The sequence below is a fragment of the Phascolarctos cinereus genome, unplaced genomic scaffold (assembly GCF_003287225.1).
Source record: "Phascolarctos cinereus isolate Bilbo 61053 unplaced genomic scaffold, phaCin_HiC Scaffold_4;HRSCAF=312, whole genome shotgun sequence".
NCBI lineage: Eukaryota > Metazoa > Chordata > Mammalia > Diprotodontia > Phascolarctidae > Phascolarctos > Phascolarctos cinereus.
In genome coordinates this window covers 658,860,149-658,877,912 of record NW_027555847.1, presented here as the reverse complement: position 1 = coordinate 658,877,912, position 17,764 = coordinate 658,860,149, and the positions used below count along the sequence as shown (strand labels likewise).

The 17,764-nt window shown below is 40.5% G+C and overlaps 1 protein-coding gene across 1 annotated transcript in view; it reads right to left on the bottom strand.

Moving 5' to 3' along the window:
• Positions 1-464: 464 nt before the first annotated feature.
• Positions 465-17,764, bottom strand: part of TSPAN16 (tetraspanin 16) — a 51,725-nt gene continuing 34,425 nt past the window's right edge. The window contains exons 4-8 of the mRNA XM_078151812.1: positions 16,997-17,071; positions 6,395-6,502; positions 5,355-5,492; positions 4,515-4,598; positions 465-663 (exon numbers count right to left, since the gene is read on the bottom strand). Of these exons, the coding sequence (XP_078007938.1) occupies positions 601-663; positions 4,515-4,598; positions 5,355-5,492; positions 6,395-6,502; positions 16,997-17,071 (468 nt within the window). The 3' untranslated portion in view covers positions 465-600. The remainder of the gene's footprint in view (positions 664-4,514; positions 4,599-5,354; positions 5,493-6,394; positions 6,503-16,996; positions 17,072-17,764) is intronic.

Genomic DNA, 17,764 nt, shown 5'->3' with positions numbered 1-17,764 from the left:
TTTCATCTGGGAATCAAATGAGAGTAAAGTAAAGCTCTCCATAAAGTCAGTGACTGTGATTATTGTCTTTCACCCCACCCCAAATACTTTATGTCAAACCCAAAGTGAAAAAGTTTTGTAAAAAGAGACCAACTCTTTTTGGTCTGTAGAAATCAAGCCCATTCATTACAGCCGGGAGACATTGGCCAGCTCCCACAGATTTTCCTTTATGAAGCTCTGAATTTTGCAGAAGTCCAAAGAAAAGGCACAGAAGAACACTCTCTGGTCCAAGGGAATATCTGAGACAGCTCCATTAAAATGTTTTTGTGTGTGTGTGTTTCTTTTTTCTTATAAAGGAAATGATGTTTAAATGATGTTAATAAATTTTAGTGAAAGTAAATTCTTACAATTTTCCAGTCATAGAAAATAGACACCAGATCCCATCAACATCCATTATCTGGTGAAAAGAAATGCGTGGTACCCATTCTTCAGCTTTGCTGCTCCAAGCTGAATACTTAGCATTATTTATTAATACAAAGTAGCATTTTTCATGCAGTAAACATCATTGCTTAGATATGTGCTGTTCTCAAAGCAGAGGGGGAGGCAGTGACCGCAGAGATCTCAGCCGTATGAAATGTCATCAATTTTGAAAAATAAGATTATGGAGACCACCATGGCTGCCACCTGAAGAGGGAGAAGAGTGCAGCAATATCATCTTCGATGTTGGGTTTGGTTTGTATTTGAAAATGAGCTTAGAATTACATTGATATATTCTTGGAAAATGTATCCTACACAATGAAGAGTCAACCCTTTAGCAATTTTCTATATTCTCAATCCCTTTCAATCTGGGTTCAGACCCCTCAAGCCTGCTGAAACTGGCCTGCAAGGGTTGAACGTACCACCCCCTTCCCAGTAATCTAGATTTGCAGTCCCCCCAACCTTTCCTTACCACCCTCAGCTCCCAAATCCAAGCTGTTGCCCACTTCCATTGATGTTAATACCACAGCACTTCTCATATCTAGCCCCTTTTCTCCAGTGTCTCCAGTCACACAGACATCTTCATCAGATCTTCATCATTTCTCACCTAGACTATTGGAGTACTTTCCTAATTGGTCTTCCTATTTCTAGTCTCTCCCCTTCTCAAATATATCCTCTACACAGCTGCCATTCCCCCACTAGCTCCTCCTTCACTCCAGGCTCCGATGAAGGGGTGGCCCTTCTCGCCAAGGCCAAATCTCTATATGTACCTGATCTCATCCCCTCCTGTCTTCTCCAGCAGATTGCCCCCACTATCATCCCCACTCTTTTTCTAATCCTCTTTGCCCTCTTAGTTCCTTCTCTGCTGCCTATAAACACTCCTGAGTCTCTTTCATCCTTAAAAAAAACTCACTAGATCCTCTTGCCGCCTCTATCATCCTCTATTCCTTCCCCCACCCCTTCCCAGTCATACTCCTTAAAAATGCTGTCTACACTCAGTTCCTCCATTTCCTCTTCTCTCATTCTCTTTGGAAATCTGGCTTCCAAACTCATCAATTCAACTGAAACTGCTCTCTCCAAAGTTACTAGAGATCTCCTAATTTCCAGATGTGATGGCGTTTCCTCAGTCTTCATCCTTGACCTCTACAGAATTTGACACGGTTGACCATCTTCTCCTCTTGGGTACTTTCTCCCCTCGGATTTTCGTGGCTTTGGTCCCTATTGGTTCTTCTCCTACCAGTTTGACTACTCCATCTCAGTCTCCTTTGCAAGATTATCATCCTGCTGCCTAACTCTGGGTCTACTCCCAAGTCTATATCCTGGACCATCTTCTCTTTTTTTGCTCTCTAGATCTTCCATGTCTATAATCTCATCAGTTCCTGTAATCATCCCATACCAATGATTACTATCTGTATACAACCATTTGTACTCTTTAAAGAGTTCTAGTCTCACATTATTGTCTATCAGACGTTTCCAACTAGACATCCCCTATTTGTTGTTATCGTTGAGTCATTTCAGTCAAGTCCAACTCTCTGTGACACATTTGAGGTTTTCTTGGTAGGTTTTTTTTTTTGCCATTTTCTTCTCCAGCTCATTTTACAGATTAGGAAACTGAGGCAAACAGGGTTAAGTGACTTACCCACAGCAAGGAAGTATGTGAGGCCAGGTTCGAACTCTAGGCCCAGCACTCTATCCCATAGGAGTCTCAATCTCAATGTGTCTATAGTAGAACTCATTATCTTTCCTCCCCAGACCTCTCCTTCTTCCTGACCTCCCTATTTCTATTAAAGGCATCTTCCAGTCAGGTAGGCTTAGAAACTCGATGAAAATGTATGACCTATCAGATTACTTATCTTCTTGGGGAGGGGGAAGGTAGGAGAGGGAGGAAGAAAAATTTGGAACTCAAAATCTTATAAAAAAATGAATATTGAAAGCTATCTTTACATGCGATTGGAAAAAATAAAATACTATTTACATAAAAAGACTCTCACTTACATAAAAAGAAACTCAGTGTTGCCCTAGCCTTCTCACTCCTTCACCCTACCCCCAACCATTCAGTTGTCAAGCGCTATGGATTCCACCGCAACACATTTCTCCATTCACAGTCACCATCATAGTTCATGCCCTCATCACCTTTCACCCATACCAGTTCCAAGAGTCTAGTAATTGGTCACTCCGCCTACATTTTCTCTCCAAATTAATATTCTTGAAATACTGGTTTAGCTGGTTTGAACCCTTCTCCTCCCCTTCAAAAAGTCCCAATAATTCCCTCTGTCTCTAAGATCAGGCATAAGTTTGACTGTCATTGAAAACCCTGAAGCAATAACAACGCTTGGAAAGTCTGACAGCAGCTGGCTTTTCTAGGCCTGTTGCACGGGGCTCTTCTTCATACCGGGTTCTGGTCAAACTGTTCTTATTGCTACTCTTTTTTTTTTTTGGCTAGGCAATGGGGTTAAATGACTTGCCCAGGGTCACACAGCTAGTAAGTGTTATGTGTCTGAGGCCGGATTTGAACTCAGGTCCTCCCAAATCCAGGGCCAGTGCTCTATCCACTGCACCACCTAGCTGCCCCTATTACTACTCTTCATACATGGTGTTCCATCTCCCGTATCTTTTCCCTTGCACAGGCAAAATGTCCTCTATGCCTGGAATACTCTTCCTACTCATCTTCCCAAAATCCCTAGCTTCCATCATGGGCCTGCTTAAGCACCACTTGATGCCACATAAGGTTTATCCCCAATCCCTGCCAAAATTACTATCCATCTGTCTATCTATCCATCTGTCTATCTATCCATCTCATGTATATATATATATATATATATATATACACACACACACACACACACACACACACACACACACACACATTAAATAAATAAATAAATAAAAATATATATACATATACATATATATATATATATATATATATATATATATAGAGAGAGAGAGAGAGAGAGAGAGAGAGAGAGAGAGAGAGAGAGAGAGAGAGAGAGAGAGAATTTACCCATACATTACATATTGATAATCTCTCAATACAATGTAAGCTTCCTAAGGGCAGGAACTATTTGGTTCTTGTCTTTTCATCCCTAACATCTAGCACAATATATACATAGCAGGGGCCTAAAAATGTTTGTTGAATGAGTGAATGAATGAATGGTCCTACACAGGCAGGAAAAGCCACCAGCATAGGCGCAGTTAATTTTAGAGAGGCTGATCACCAGAGTGTTGACTACCAGCTGATGAAGCTTTTGGTTTCTGTAACTTCTGGCAAGGGCTGTGAACTCTGTGGGTGATCATAGATGTAGAAATGTAAGGGACTTCAGAGGGAATCTAGTCCAACCCAGATGAGGAAACTCAGGGCCAGAGAGAAAAGCCCAGGATCATATAGGAAAGAAAAGGTAGAGATATGATTCAAACTCAGATCCTCTGACTTCAAATCCAGTGTGCTTTTCATAATACCGTATTGCCTCTTTTGGTTTTAAAAGTATGTAACTGTGTATCTTCTTGCTCCTTTAGTTTAGGCAGGATTTGGGCCCCTGAATATTAGGGTATTAAAGCTCAGGGAGAGGCAATAGACTCTTCTAAATAATAAGGCAGCTAGGTGGTGCAGTGGATAGAATGCCTGGCCTCTAACCTCAGACACTTACTAGCTGTGTGACCCTGAACAAGTCATTTAATCCTGTTTGCCTCAGTTTCCTCATCTGTAAAATGAGCTGGAGAAGGAAATGGCAAACCACTCCTTTGCCAAGAAAACCCCAAATGGGGTCACATAAGAATTGGACACAACTGAAAGATGACTGAACAACACAAAAGAATAGTTTGTCTTCCACAGGGTCCATTTTAATTTTTGGTAACATCCCACTTGATCTGGCTTCTTTCTTTATATGCCCTGATCTGAAGCCTTAACCTGTGCCCCAATTTCTATTCTGTCAGTATTGCTGAAAAATTCATAATCACAAGGCAGAAAATTCCTAAGGTCTCTAAATTAAATACACTTCCAAAATTTCTTTTAGTAACCACAGACCAAACTTTGTCAAATGTGAGAAGAAAACACATACCTCAAAGACTGAAATTCCCAACCCAACACCTCCAATCAACTTTCCATTCTTTTCCAGGGACTCCTTCAGTTTATGTAAACACCCCTAGGATAAAAAAAAGGATCAATACCTTACAAATCATGACATTTGACTTTGCCTTCTAACAACGCTTTAAATGTGTTTTAAAATCTAAATTGTCTGATGTCAACAGAGCCTTAACTAGCAATTTTCCTGTGAGACTAACATGGAGCTTACACTTATATGGGCAGGAGTTAGATCTTCCAGAATATAAAATAATTTCTTACATTTTGATGTGCAGCATGATGTTTGAATATCACACATTAAAAGAGATCAATACCTTCTTGCAGACCTTAAGCCAAATGGCTAGCCCAGGCCATTCCAGGGCCACTCTTGAGTGACTTTTTTAATGAACCTAATTTTGACCCTGCATCTGCTTCAGATACCCTGCTAACTGTTCTTGGTATACATCATTCTTTTGAACTTCCTCCATCCCCTTCCCACTCTCCCACCTCAAACCAGGAAGCCTGAAGTCAGCTCACCCACTCAGACATGGCCATGATAAGTAGCATAGTCCAGACCAGGAAACAAAGTACGACCTGGGAGGGCTAGGAGAGTTACCATACCATCTTTTCTTTAAAAGAAAATTACTTTGGGGCAGCTAAGTGGCACAGTGGATAGAGCATTGGCCTTGAAGTCAGAAGTACCTGAGTTCAAATCCGGCCTCAGACAGCTATCACTCACTTGCTGTGTGACTCTGGGCAAGTCACTTAACCCCAATTGCCTCACCAAAAACAAAAAATTGTTATATCAGAAATTTAGTATTAAGCCTCTATACTTCACCTTCTTGTCATTAGCAATGCCAGACTCCTGGCAAGGAAAATTTTCTTTGCAGCAAAAGATGGGATAGTAGCCGCCACTTTGATTCTGGTATGTAGAGCCATTGAAATCAGTATAATTGTGGAATCCACAGCATTGTAGCTAAGAAGAAAGAAAACTAATTTATGGGTCCTGAACTTCTCAGATGGAGCTGAGCCTTATATATCTGGAGCAATATCTATTACTAAAATACCCACCTGGATATATTATTTGTAGTAAGAGAGAAGGGAACAAGCATTTATTCAATGCCTACTTTATAAATATGATCTCATTTGATCCATACAACCACCCTGGGAAGTAGGTACTATTGTTTCTCCCATTTTACAGTTGAAGAAACTGAGGCAGATAGCAGTTAAGTGAACCTGCTCAGGGTCACACTTACAGCTTGTAAGAGTCTGATGCTGCATTTGAACTCAGGTCTTCTTGACTCCAAACCCAGTTCTCTATCCACTGTACCACCCAGCTGGCCAATAACCCTTCTCATTTGCATAAGGTTTAAACTTTTCCAAGTGTTTCCCATTTACCATCTATTTTCTTATTTGCCCTTCACTATAATTCTGTGAGGTATCCAAGGTCAGAATGATTATCCCCATTTTCTAGATCAGGAAACTGAGCCTAAGAGAAGATAATTGGAATTACCATCATATGATACAGCATGATAGAATTAGAAGAGGTTTGAGAGATCCTTAAGGCCAACCTTGTTTGATTGATCAGGATACTAAGTCTCCACTGGGTGCAATGATTTGGTCCAGGACACACAGGGGGTAAGTGGAAAGGCAGGGATTTGAACCCAGCCCAGTTAGTGCCTTATCTTCTTCCACCACCACCCCTCTTCCTGACAAGATTACACTCCCTGAAACAAATCAGCTGTATAACGTCAGCACTAACCCAGGAGGCCCAGAGTCCATTCTCTCAGCATCAGTTAGGAAGGCATTCTACTGTCTAAGGGAAAGTCCCTTCATTCTTGACCACCAGAAAGAATCTCTCCAGATGGCTTAGCTTACCTCCTTCATGGTGGTATTCCACATTTTTGTGATGTCTTCTTTCTTGTCATAGGACTCTTGTAGTGTTCTGACTGCCCAAGAATCAATGTGTGCAAAGAGCACGTTTACCTGGGATGAAGGGATATAACATTCTGTGATTATATGCACAATGACACATGTTGTCCATAAACTAACTCATCTCAACCAGCACAGTGCTTGCAAACAGTAGGCACTTAATAAATGAATTGAATTGAAACAACAGTGCACCCTTTGCGAGCCAAAGAGTCAAAGAGCTCAATTCAGTTCTCAATTCAATTCTACAGACATTTAATATACACTTTCTGTGCTAGGCTCTGGAGTCACAGAGACAAACACAAAATATTCCTAAGCCCTTGAGGAGCTTACATTCTACTGGTAAGAGCCAACATTTATACAAATAAGGAAATTAAAAATATATACAGAGTAAGCATAAAGTAATTTCAGAGGGAGGAAGAGCACTAATATTTAGGGCAGGGGTGGGGAAACCTGTGACCTCAAGGCCACATCTGGCCCTCTAGGTCCTCAAGTGTGGTCTTGAGGTTCCCCACTCCTGATCTAGGGGCTCATGAAAGGCCTATGTGAAAGGTAAGACTGGGGATTGAGAAATAGGCAAGTAACCATCAATGATCATTTAATTCAATGATGATTTTGTTAAATTTGTTGAAGCAAATGCAGATGATTTTGTTAAATCAAACATCTGTGACCAGCCCTGCATTAGATAATAGCTAACATGTATATATGTACATATATATGCACATATATGTGTGTATGTGTATATATGCATACATATACATATACATATGTATATATATATAAAGTCCTTTGCAAACCTTAAAGGGAGATATATGTATGTATATCTCCCTTTAAGGTTTGCAAAGGACTTTAAAAAAGCTGTCACATTTTATCCTCACAATAACCCTGGATGCAGGTACTATTATTATTCCCATTTTACAGATGAGGCATCTCAGGTTTCTAACATTATTATTCCACCAAAACTGATCTCTCCAAAGTTACTAATGGTATCTTAGTTGCCAAATCCAAAGGCCTTTTCTCTATCCTCATTCTCCTTGACCTCTCTGCAGCCTTGAACCCTGTTGATCACTCTCTCCTCCTTAACACTCTCTTTTCTAGGTTTTTGGGACACCATCCCCTCCAGGTTCTTTTCTTACCTATAGGAACGTTCCTACTCTCTATCCTTGGCTGGATCCTCATCCAGACTGTATTCTCTAATTATAGGTGTCACTAAGGGCTCTTCCCTGGGCATCTTCTCCTCTCCCTCTATACTACTTCACTTAGTGATCTCATCAGCTCTCATGGATTTAATTACTATTTCTATGCTGATGACTCCCAAATCTGCCTCTCCTGCCCCAATCTCTCTGCCAAACTCCAATCTTGCATCCCCAACTGCCATTCAGACATCTCTAACTGGATATCCAATAGGCATCTTAAAGTCAATATGTCCAAAATGGAAGTCATTATCTTTCTCCCTCAAACTTCCCACCTCCTACCTTCCCATAGAAGGCAATGCCATAATCCCAGTTCCTCAAGTTCACAACCTAGTCATCCTGGATTCCTTGCTCTCTCTCATGCCCCACATCCAATCTATTGCCAAGTCTTGCCAATTTCACCTTTGCAACATCTCTCAAATATACCCCCTTCTCTCCTCTGACACTGCCCCCACTCTGGTGTAGACCCTCATCACCTCGTGCCTGATTTATTGCAAGAGCCCAGTGATGCGTCTGCCTGCCCCAATCTCTCCCCACTCCACTCCATCCTCTATTCATCCATTAAAGTGATTCATCTGAAACACAGGTCTGATCATGTCACCCCCTACTCAATAAACTCCAGTGGCTGGTTCCCTTTCACCTCCAGGAGCAAATACAAAATGCCATTTGGCATTTAAAGCCCTTTATAACCTAGCCCCTTTCTACCTTTCCGGTCTCCTTATACCTTACATCCCAGTATGTACTCCTTGATCTAGTGACACTGGCTTACTGATTGTTCCATAAACAAGACCCTCCATCTCTCATCTCTGGGCACTCTCTGGCTGTTCCCATGCTTGGAACGTTCTTCCTCCTCCCCTCTGAGTACTGACCTCTCTGGCTTCCTTAAAGTCCCATCTAAAATTCCACCTTCTTTAGGAAGCCTTCCCCACGCCTTAATTCTACTGCCTTCCTTCTATTAATTAATTATTTCCTATTTTCATTGTTTCCTGTGTATAGCTTGCTTTGTGTATATTTATTTGCATAAGTCTTTTGCCTCTCTTTGTATCCTCAGGGCTTAGCATAGTGCCTAGCACATTTTTGTTGTTTAGTCTCAGTTATGTCTGATTCTCTGTGACCCTATTTGGCAAAGATACTGGAGTGGTTTGCCATTTCCTTCTGTGGCTTACTTTACAGATGAGGTAACTGAGGCAAACAGGGTTAAGTGACTCTGCTGGGGTCATACAGCTAATAGATGTCTGAGGCCAGATTTGAACTCAGGAAGATGAGTCTTCCTGACTCCCCTAGGCTGGCACATAGTAGGCACTTAATAGATGTTTACTGATTGATATGAAGCCCAGGAATGTCTGAGGCCAGATTTGAACTTGGGTCTTCCTGGCTCAAGGTTCAGCACTCTGTCCCCTGCACCATCTAGCTGAATGTTGTCAGAGATTCAGAAGCCCTCAGTGAGATCCCAGTCTGGCCACAACACTAGAATTCCACAGAACCACATCCTAGCAGAGCTAGAAGAGGCGTGAAAGATCATCTGGTCCACCTTCATACTGAACAAGGCTGATCTGAAACATTTAAGAGAACCTCAGGGAGGCTGAATGGCCTAGAATTCAGCCACATTATAGAGCTTAATGCTCATACTCTTTTCAGAAAAACCCCATGGAACCTTTTACTTCATAAGACGTAATATCTAGTCCAGTTTCCCACCCAATGCAGGAATACCCTCAGGTTCTTCACCATTTTTTGTGTCCTGGATCTCTCTGATAGTCCACTGAAGCCTACAGACCCCTTCTTAGATTAACGTTTTTAAATGCATAAAACACGTAGAAAGGAAGCCAATTATATTGAAATACAGTTATCAAAAAATTTTTTTAAGTTCCCAGACCCCAAATTAAGAACCCCTGCTCTATCTATAGCCACTTTGTCATCAAGGCAGGGGAGTTGAGCTGTGGGAATAGGAAGACAGCAGCTGCTACCCATTGTGCTTACAAAGCAATTGTCTTGAATCTCCTGTTTGGAGGTTGCTTATATGCAGTATATAAAAAAGCAGGAACAGCCTGGGCCTCTGAGCTGGTTTCCACTAAATAGTTCTTTATACTATAAAGCTGGTTATGTGGATAAGAAAGGGCCTAAGCAAGTTAAAAGTAAGCCCTCTTTGTGGCAGAAGTTTTCTTCCCAGCTCTGAGGGTGCTCTTTGATAGCTCTCTCTGTGTGTATTTGAGCCCGGTTTCCTCTCTCTCTCTCTGTGTGTGTGTGTGTGTGTGTGTGTGTGTGTGTGTGTTCTATGCATTGGGCAGTGTTGCTAGCTGCCTAAGATCTTGGGTACAAACAACACCAATGGGTTTGGATGGTTATGACTCTGTCACAAAGTCAGAGACAACCATGTTCTCAACAACATTTTCTGACTTCTTCCCTATTCTCTTAGACGCCTCTGCATTGGAGGCTGCAGGACCTCGATATGGTGCTTGAATCCCTCCAAAGATGGAGGTGTTTGATGCTTATTGGACAGCTCTGTTTTTACAAAGCTCTTCCTTCGATGGAGATGAAAACTGCTTTCTTATTTGTCCTAGTTCTGAACTCCATATAGAATATCACCTCCCTCTTCCAAAGATACACCTTCAATTTTTAAGACAGCGCTCATATCTCCGAAGCCATAGGATCACTGAATTTAAGAGATGGAAGAATGATCTATGGGGCTGCCTTGTCCATGCCATATTTGGAAACAAATCCCCTTACAACACACTCCATTATAACATACTTTTCAACATATGGTCATCCAGGCTCTTCTTGCAGACCTCCAAGGAGGGGGAAACCCACTACTAACTGAGGCAGCCCCTTCCACTTTTGTATGGCTGTGATTGTTAGGAAATTTCCACATACATCAAACATAAATTTGCCTCTTGATAATTTCCATTTATTGCTCCTATTTCTGCCCTCTGGCACTAGACAGAATAAGTCTGGTCTCTCTTCAAAAAAGACAGACCTTTAAGAGCTTGAAAATAGCTCTCATATCTCCTCCTGACCAAATATTATTTCATTTCCTTTGATTGACCTTTACACAGCATGGCCTGGAGGTCCTTCACCATCCTGGTTGCCATCTTCTGAACATCCTACAGCTTATCAATGTCCCTCTTAAACTGTGGTGCCCAGATGAATGCACCAAACCAGATGGAGTCTGACAGAGTATGGCAGGACTTCTGCCCACTTATTCCTGGAAGGTATACACCTTTTCATGCAGCCCAAGATTGTGTTTGCTCTTTTGGCCACCATATCACAGCACTGGCTCATGTTGGGCGTCCAGTTGACTCAACCCCCAGATATTTTTAAGAGACCCTGCTGTCCAATGCATTCTCAAACAGGAACATTAACCTGCACACATTAGACAGAACACTAAGCCTATGCATGGTGTATACGTAGCCTATAATTTTATCATTCTAATGTCTAGACAAAACAGAATCTGATACATTCTTGGAGAATATCCATATGATACAACATTCTGCCACACCTTACTCACAAGAGGCCACCAAGGTAGGTTCCAGCCTGGTTAGGACTACTGAAAACCTTGAAGTGCTTCCAAAGTCAATTTATTTCACATGGTGGCGTAAGCGTGCTATGTTTGAATATCAATGAGAGATCTCTTGGATTTATGCAGCAGCATATATTTCAGAGAATAAAACCACCTTGTGGTGATTAGACTACTTACTTCTGAACAAAAACAGATCTAATCAGAAACCTGGTACAATCCTAATGAACTCCACTGCTAGGATATTGGGAAAGATTTTTTCAGCTCCCAATTCTTCTATCCAGTGTATTAACTATCTCTTTTGCTTTATGTTATCTGCAAATGTGATGACCATATCAACTATGAGTCATTGATAAAGATGTTAAACAGCACAGAGTCAAGCATAAGTCCTAGGGATACTCTATCCACATCCTTAGGGAATGTCCCTAGTTCCTTCATTTGTCCTCCATGTGACATGGTATCCAGATCCTTCACCATTTTAGGAATGCCTTGTGCCTCCTAAGCATCTGGCTTAAAAGAAAGAACTAGAAGCCAGATCACCAAGGATAATCTAGGTAGACATTATTACATTGGACTTGACTTCACAGCTTAACTTCCCAACCTGGCACATGCTGGGTGGAGGCACGGACCTGGCAAGCCACAGTTCAGACTGATGTAGACAGCCTTTCACATCCTCCCTCACAATATGATGACAACACAGGCCAAGGTTGTGTGGTTTGTCCTTCATTCTCAAAGAAGACTATGACATCAGGGAGATGATGACATGACTGATTTAAGTGAGGGAGGGCTTGGCACAGTCACTGGCCTCACTTTCTCCTCCAGTGTCATCTGGGTCCAGTGGCCAGATATCAATCAGGACAACTAGAGATGGCCAGGATGTAGTGGGAGACCTTGTCCCTTTTAAGCTAAGGGCTTTTCAGGTTCTCACTTTGAGGGAGGCAATGCCCATTCAGTGAATAGGCCTCTTTAATAAAAAAAAAAAATCAAGCTAGGAGGAGAAGACACTCTCACTTGCTGATCAAAAGAGAAATAGTTACTATTTACATTCACTATGAGCCAGGAGGGACCCAAGACCTATTGTTGTCCAATCTATAAGCTCCAGAGTGAATTGGGTTTAAGGTGTAGTTTTTGAGAAAGAAATCTAGCCAGCAAACCCCAAGTTAACTGGTAGCTTTTGACCATCAAAATTTATGTTCCTTTGGGCAGAACACCCTGAGGGGAAACTAGAGGGGAAGAGAGGAGAGGAGAGGGGAAGGGAGAGGAGAAGAGGGAAGGATACAGGCCAAGGAGACCTCAGCCAAAGTACCATACAACTGCTACTTCATGCCTCCAAGGCTTCAGGCATCTCTTTCCCACCAGAGCTCCCCATTCTCATTCCAACAGTCTCTCCCTCTTCACAAATGTCCCATCACCACGGTGTTCTTTTTAATTTTTTAATTTTATTTCTAATTCTGAACTTATATACCAGAAAAGAGCATTTCCATATACATAGCAGAGCAGAAAAAGGGGATTGCATATGAAACTATGAATCTGAATTTCTTGATTCTTGCTTTAAAAAAAGTATACAATAATTATGTATTTTACTTTCAAGACTGTCCTGCTTGTCTATGCTTCCCTTCTGAACTTCCTTTTGTTCTTTTCCATGCATTTTAAAAAATGGCTCTTTTTTCTTTGATGTTACTATTGTTAAGCTCACCTCTCCTTCCTAATCGTTCTCCCATTAAAAATCAAGAGAAAGGAAAAAAAACCCTTGAAACAAATAAGAATAGATAGGTTAAACATTAAAATTTAATATTGTAATGCTCTCATTTAAAATTTTCTAAATATTTTAATTTTTTTCAACTAGTGAAAATTTGCTTTCTCTCTCTCCTACTTCCTCCCTTCCTCCCATTGAGAAAGAAATAAAAACGAAACTCCTGTTATAAAAGTATATAGCTAAGCAAAACAAATCTTCCTATTAGCCATGAAAAAAAAATGTCTCAATCTGCACTCTGAGTCCACGTCCTCTCTGTTGGGAGGTGAGTAGCATGTTACATCAGTCCCCTGGAATTTGTGGTTGGCCATTGTATTGATCAGAGTTCTAAAAGTCTTTTAAAGTGACTTAAAACAGCATTTTAAAGAAAAACAACTTTGAAAGATTCACCCATTGGCCACGTACAAAAATAGACCAGGAGTCCATCACCTTTCTGTTAAGAGGTGAGTAACATGCCTCGTTCTAGATCCTCTGGAGTCATAGTTGATCACTGCATTGATCAGATTTCTTAAAGCTTTCAAAGTTGTTTTTCTTTGTCCTTTTATAAATTGTTCTCCTGGTTCTACTCACTTCACACCACATCATTTGATACCACCCAGGGATCCCTGGGATAATCTTTTGTAACTTCTTATGTGGTAATATTCTATTATGTTCATTTACTACAATTTACTCAGTCATTCTACAAGTGATGGGCACCCCTTACATTCTAGTTGTTTTCTTTTTTCCTCATTTTAATTCCCCCTTCAGGATCAGGACATTTATTTTCCTTGCAGCTACTCCCTCCTCTGTATTATCTTCCCTCTTAACACCAACCTTCCCATCCCTGTTTGTTTCCTTATTGAGTTTGATATATTTCTACACTAAACTGTTCATGTTTTGTGTGTATTGGCCATGCTTTGTTTATTTCAGACAAGTAGGTTAATCTGATACCTAAAAGAGATAGCATTTGCAAAGGGCTTAGCATAGTACTTTGCAAATAGTAAATACTTAATAAATGCTTATTCTCCTCCCTTCCTCAAGTATTCCAATTACAAGAAATAGCAAGTCATATCCCATTCTTCCTCTGTGCTAATTTATTCTGTTTACCTTTCCTTTTCTTTCCCCTCTTAAAACCTCAAATAGAACCAATCCACCTCCAGGATCTCTGTTTTTCTTATTTACCTCCTTCAATACCCTTTGAAGACATTATGGTTCTGAAGGGACACTTGTTTCTTCTTGCCTATTTAAGATGTTATCACTAATAAATTTACCTTTCTAAGTTTCAACTCATGTTAGGATTTCAAAGTTCCTACTCAGTTCTAATCTTTACATGAGAAATGCTTGAAAGTCCTCTATTCCATTAAAGATTCATTTTCTTCTCTGTAGAGATATGTTCAGCTTTGCAGGATAAGTTATTCTTGATTGTAAGCCTATATCTTTGCCTTTTGAAATATTGTATTACAGGGGCAGCTAGGTGGCACAGTGGATAGAGCACTAGACCTGAAGTCAGGAGGACCTGAGTTCAAATCCAGCATCAGACCAAACACTTGACACTTACTAGCTGTGTAACCCTGGGCAAGTCAGTGAACCCCGACTGCCTCACCAAAAAAATAAATAGATAAATTTTTTAAAAATTAAAGATTGTATTCCAAGATCTCTTCTGATTTTGAGCAGAAGATGCCAGGTCTTGTGTAATCCTAACTGGTTGCTTGGTACATGAATTACATCTTTCTAGATGCTTGTGGCATTTTTTTCTTTGACTTTGGAACTTTGGATTTTGGCTAGGATATGACATTCTTGGGGCTTTTGTTTTATTTTTAGGAACTGATCAATACATTTTTCCTATGTTACTTTTCCCCTTGGCAAATCAATCTGAAAAGTTTTTATTTATTCTTGTAATATTGTTTCCAAACTTTTTTAAAAATCCTGGTTTTCGAGGAGTCTGTTGATTCTTAAATTTAGGCTTTATATTTTCTTCTTTATTCAGTCTTTTGATTGATATTTCTTGTTGTCTCAATGAGCCATTGATTTCTGTTTGGTCTATTACAATTTTCAGGAAGTACATTTTTTGGGTACTTTCTCTTCTAAGTTATTTCTTCTCTTTTCAATTCTTTTCTCTATAATTTTAGTTCATTTTTAAATCTTTTGCTTCATTTGTTCTATATATTCATGTAGTCTTTATGGAGAATCTTTTTTTTCCTCTTTGTTTGAAATTATTACAAGAGTTCTCCTTATTTTGATGGCTCTCTGGATTGACAATCATTTATTTGTACTGGTCAGTGTTTTCTTTGATTTATTCATGTCTCCAGCTTTAGTTCCTAAATTGTGCTAGGGCTAGTCTCTGTCCCCTGCAAGAATTTTGTGTGGAGTAGTTGGCCCTGCTTGGTTCATATTAAGTCCCTTAAGATTCTGCATTGATCATGCTGTCTTGGGGTGGGGGGAGGGGAGAGATGGGGAGAAAATTTGGAACTCAAAATCTTATGGAAGTGAATGTTGAAAACTAAAAACAAACAAACAAACAAATAAATAAATTGAGCGAATGAATGAATGAATGAATGAATGAATGAATGAAATGAATGAATGAATAAATAAATAAATAGATGTTTTTTAAAAAGGATTCTGCATTGATGTCCACTTGTCAGGTTTAGCCCCCCCCCCGGATCTTTGAGATTCAAAATGCTGGATCTTCAGTGCCCTCTCTCGTTTCTTAGGACAGGATGCGAGTGACCTAGGAGTCCTTGGGCTCTTGGGCTGTTCAGGTCTGAGTTCTGCTGCACTGCTCTCCTGGGGTTTCCAAGGTCCCCATTCTGGAGCTTTGTGACCACCTTGGGCTTTCTCAGGGGGCTCTCCATTGTTGCTGCCTCTGGACCCAGAATCTCACAGGCTACATATGTCACTGGTCTGTTTCTGTTTGCACTGGGAGGACGTGGGCTTGTTTGCCTGTGTTTGCATTGAATTTGCTGGCTTCCCCCACACTCTTGCACCTGGGCTTCTGGCTGATTTTTGTGTAGTTCTGGGCTGGATGGAGTCACTTACTACAGTATCTTATTATGTAACATTATTCAATCTAGTACAAATAATTTCAAGGCTTTGCTGGAGTAGGTAGCTGAGAGCTAGATGATTTGCCTCTGTTCAGGAAGCTTTCCCACCATTTTTAATGGCTACTTTTTGTGATAGTACAACATTGGAAACAAAGTGGGTGCCAGTTGGTTGAGGAAAGACTGAACAAATTGTAATTTATGAATATTGTACCGTATGAAACAATGAATATAAGGAATTCAGAGAAACATAGAAAGACTTATGAACAAATACAGAGTGAAGTAAGCAGATCTGGAGAAACAATATACACAATGACTACCATAACATAAATGAAAATAAGACTGAAAGGCAGTGAGAGTGATTAATTACAACAACATGTATAGGGGAGTTTATAAACTCAGAGGACCTAGCTTAAAATGTTAATTCATTTTCATTTTTAAAGGCTTAAGAGATAGGTACATTAGAGAATAAATTGCTACCCAGTTATGTAAAAGAATAATAAAGAATAATAAAAATGGCTGCTTTCTGCCTCCATCCCCACACATGGCAACTTCCTGGCACTCCCAAATACCTTTTACTAAAATACCAGTGCAATTTATCACGTCCTTTATTAGCCCTTCCCATAGAGCTTTCTCCCCCAATAGGCCTCCTCATTTCCCAGACTTCCAGCATCCCAGTCTCGTGATTCATAATCTTAGTCACAGCTCACGGCCCTGCAACAGCTAGCCTTCCATAAGAACTTTTAAGGCATGTCAACCTTGAAGAACAGATAACAAAATGCAAATGCACTATTTCCTCTTTTTTTTTTTCAGAAGTGAGGCACTATGACTGTGGAACATTGCATATATTGTTAGTTTCGTTGGGTTTTTGGTTAGTTTTTTGTTAGTTTTGCTGAATTGCTCCTTTCCTCCCTCTTTTATTATAAGACATAGCTTACTGGGAGGGTAGGAGGGGTATTTACAGAAATGAAGTTGATGTAAAAACCAAAAGATTTAAATTAAATTTAAAAAAAGAGAGAGATAGGGTACAGTCTTCCTGCTCTCACTTTAAGTCAAAACCAAACTCTGAACACTTACAGTTGAGGAGAAGATCAGGATGATCATAGCGCTCGCCATCTTGACCAGGAAGAGGGTCAATATGATGATGAAGAACTAGAGGAAAAGAGATCTGGTCACTGCTATTGGTCACCCATTGACTTCTAGGACCCCCACAGTAGAGTCCTACCCACTGGTAACAATGTTTCTGAATAAATAAGAAAAATACGCCCATTGGCTAATTCCTCAATGTCTCAGTTGGTCTCTTAAGTAACACCGTTCCTACCTAGATTCTGGAGACAGTGGAACCAAATAGATAGTAAGCATTTTCTCACCCTAAACTTTAAAAGAAGCCTTGAATTCATGGAGGGCCACAGGAATGAATCTAGGCAAATTCAGAAATGACAAGAGTCACCAGAGAAAGAAAGGGCTTACCCTCTTATAACATGTTCTCACCCACGGCAATAACTAGGAACTTTTGCACTTGGAGCAGGAGGCATAAAACATGCCCTCAAATCAACTTTCTAAAACAAAGTTTGGATTGGGGGAATTGAGGGAGGGAGGGAGGACCCTGGGACGCTGAGAGGTGGGGGAGAGGGCAGGTGACAGGCTAGTGAGGATCCCAGCTGAGCTTGGCCACTGAGGAAAAGAAGTACGGTCTTGCAGCTTCTTATTTTGACTGATTATTTTTGCTAAGTGGGCGCTAAGTTTAGCTATTTCCATGATACTGAATGACTTTAAGTGTTGCCAATATCCTCTAAAGTTCAGCACCTGGAGCAAAGCCTCAGTTGCCCCATCCTAGTTACAGCT